The sequence below is a fragment of the Corvus brachyrhynchos genome, unplaced genomic scaffold, assembly GCF_000691975.1.
Source record: "Corvus brachyrhynchos isolate BGI_N302 unplaced genomic scaffold, ASM69197v1 scaffold67, whole genome shotgun sequence".
NCBI classification, from domain to species: domain Eukaryota; kingdom Metazoa; phylum Chordata; class Aves; order Passeriformes; family Corvidae; genus Corvus; species Corvus brachyrhynchos.
The window spans coordinates 330,217-332,691 of NW_008239114.1; the positions used below are offsets into that span (position 1 = coordinate 330,217).

A 2,475-nucleotide genomic window follows, 5' to 3' on the forward strand; every position below is an offset into this window, starting at 1 on the left:
CATCCGCCTCCTCCTCACACAGGCACATCCCTAAGGTCAACGCAGTGGCAGGAGTGAGCTCAGGATTCCTGCTCCCATCAGGATGTTGTACTCCCCGAATCACAGACCTTCTCCTGTCTTTCCCTGCCTGCTCCCACCCCGCCTCTCTTCCTCCTCCTCCTCCTCCTCTTCCTGCCAGCACCACAGCAGAGCCCAGCCCTGCTTAATTCTCCTCGGGTCTCCCCCGCACCACTCTCTCCTCTAAAGCCAGGCTGCAAAAGAGCATCCTGCCGTGCAGGAGGTGGCCGTGACACCAGGGTCACACATTCCCCAGGATCACACAATGCCGGGGTCCCACACGCAGGGCTGCCGGCCCCCCATGACGCGACCCTTTCCAGTGGGAGTAAAAACCCACCCTAACCAAATGCTCCCCCTCCGGGCTGGCATCCCAGGCTGGGAGGCCGAGGGCTGGCAGAATTGCCGGCCGGCAATTCTCCTCCTAGCCTGGGATGCCGTCCCGGAAACAATTGCTCCATTATCCTGCAGGCGCTGGATCGAAGTCCAGCTCCTCCATCAGCGAGGAGAGGGCTACAGTCCCCAGCAGGAAAAACCACATCTTCCATTCAAACCTGCTCCATCTCCCTTCTCCCACAACCACGGACCCAGTTTTAATCCCTGGGCGGCAGAGCCAAGGCTCCAGGGATGTGGTGTGCAGAGAGGGCTCGGGCAGAGGAAGCCGAGCTCGCACAGAGTGGCTCCTGGCCCCGCAGCTCGGTGGTTAAAGAGGAAGAGGTGAAGCGAGCCCGGACACGGCGGTTACACAGAGCTCGGAGCGAAGCTCTCGGGGACTCGGAGGCGCCGTTCCCGTCTCTCACCCGCACACCCCTCTTGCTGCAGGCAGAATTTAATCTGCGACAACCCTGCAAATCCCTGCGTGCCCCCGATTCCCGCTTCTCCCCTGAATATCCGCGTGATTCCCCGCTCGGAGGTGAGCCAAGGGCCACAGAGAGAGAGATACGGCCCCGGCAGCTGTATCCGATGGTGGCTGTGCTCCGGGGCGGCTGCCAGCACCCAGAGCTGCCCACGGGCCACATGGGATGACGGCCCCATCACCCAGCCCGGTCGTCTCCATCGCCTGGCCGGGCCCCCCTCCCTGCCTGCCACCCACCCACAGCCCCGTTGCCAGCCCAGCTTCCAGGCAAGCAGCTGGACTCAGGAATGCAGCCGGATTCCTCTGCTTAACCCCTGCGCAACCGCCCAGAAAACACCACAGCCCGCAGCGCCGGCCCCTCCACTGCTTCCCCAGCGCCCCTGCGCCCATCCAGCCTCACTCCTGTCCCCTTCCCGGCCTCGCTCCTGCTTCTGTCTTCTCTCGTCCCTCCTGTCGTCACTTTTCCATGGCCACCCTTGATAAAAGCACAACATCTGTCACCCCCCCGGCGCCCACTGGTCCCTCGTGCCCATGGATGCTCAGTTCCCGGGTACCATCACTTCCCCAGAGGAGCTGAAAATCACCTGGTTTCCTTATTTCAGCACTAAATAAGAGCTGGTTTGTGCCCGTCTGACCCCAAACGAGCCCCGAGGGGGCACTCACCAGCTCCTCCAGCTCGGCCAGGTGCCTCTCTGTGATGATCTGCTGGCAGTAGCTGTTCTGTTCCGTCTCATGGATGCAGAGGAGAAGGAGGAGGAGGGATGACAGCAGGGAGCAGCGGAGCAGGCACACCTGAGCACGACACAGGAGAAGCTTGAAGCAGGGATAACCCACACACACACCAAGCCCCCCTGCCCTTCTCCACCCACCCCCCAGCGTGACCACCTCTGTGGTGGCCGGGGCTTGGCCACGGTCCAGCAGGATAATCCCACTGTGGTCCTCTAACCCCGTGCCTATCCCCATCCTGCTATTTTTAGGAGCACCAGGTCAGCAGGGAATTTCCCAAGGCCCGGTGACACAAGCCTGGATGTGGCTCTTGGCCACCTTCACATTCCAGATCCAGTCCCTCTCCCCTCTCCCACACCATTTCTCCGTCTCTCCTGCAAATCTCCTCCTCCGCCCTGGCTCTCCAGAGCCCATCTGACACACTGACCCACCCATCCCAAAAAATCCTCTTCCCACCCTCCAGACCCCCCCAGCTGCACCCGCCGGGCTCTTTCCATGCAGCAGCTCTGGCTTCGTCCCAAATTTCCCTCCCAATCCCCCTGCAAAGAAGCGGGGAGGCCCCGATCCGTGGCGGAACTCCGATGAGCAACGGGGCTTGCTCATCTCAGAGCCAAGACTCCCGGGGTGGGGGTGGAGGGGACCCTCGGGTGGGTGTGCTCCCCCGTCTCCCGGTGCACCGGCAGGGAGAGGGTGCCTGGGTAATGGGTGGGGGGGAATTTCCCTTGGCTGATGTCCAGGAATCCTCCCCTCTTGTGAAACTCCAAGATGCCGCCTGGGCCACCGCCGAGATGTGGCCACGGCTGAACGGAGCCTCACCCCGCCGGGAACGGCTCGGGGAG

General features: G+C 62.6%; 1 protein-coding gene across 1 annotated transcript in view; it reads right to left on the bottom strand.

Annotated features, from left to right (window-relative positions):
• CSF1 (colony stimulating factor 1) overlaps positions 1-1,988 on the bottom strand; it is a 6,897-nt gene extending 4,909 nt beyond the window's left edge. Inside the window, exons 1-2 of the mRNA XM_017739796.1 lie at positions 1,796-1,988; positions 1,574-1,702 (exon numbers count right to left, since the gene is read on the bottom strand). Coding sequence (XP_017595285.1) covers positions 1,574-1,702; positions 1,796-1,873 — 207 coding nt within the window. The 5' untranslated portion in view covers positions 1,874-1,988. The remainder of the gene's footprint in view (positions 1-1,573; positions 1,703-1,795) is intronic.
• Between the last annotated feature and the right edge of the window lie 487 nt (positions 1,989-2,475).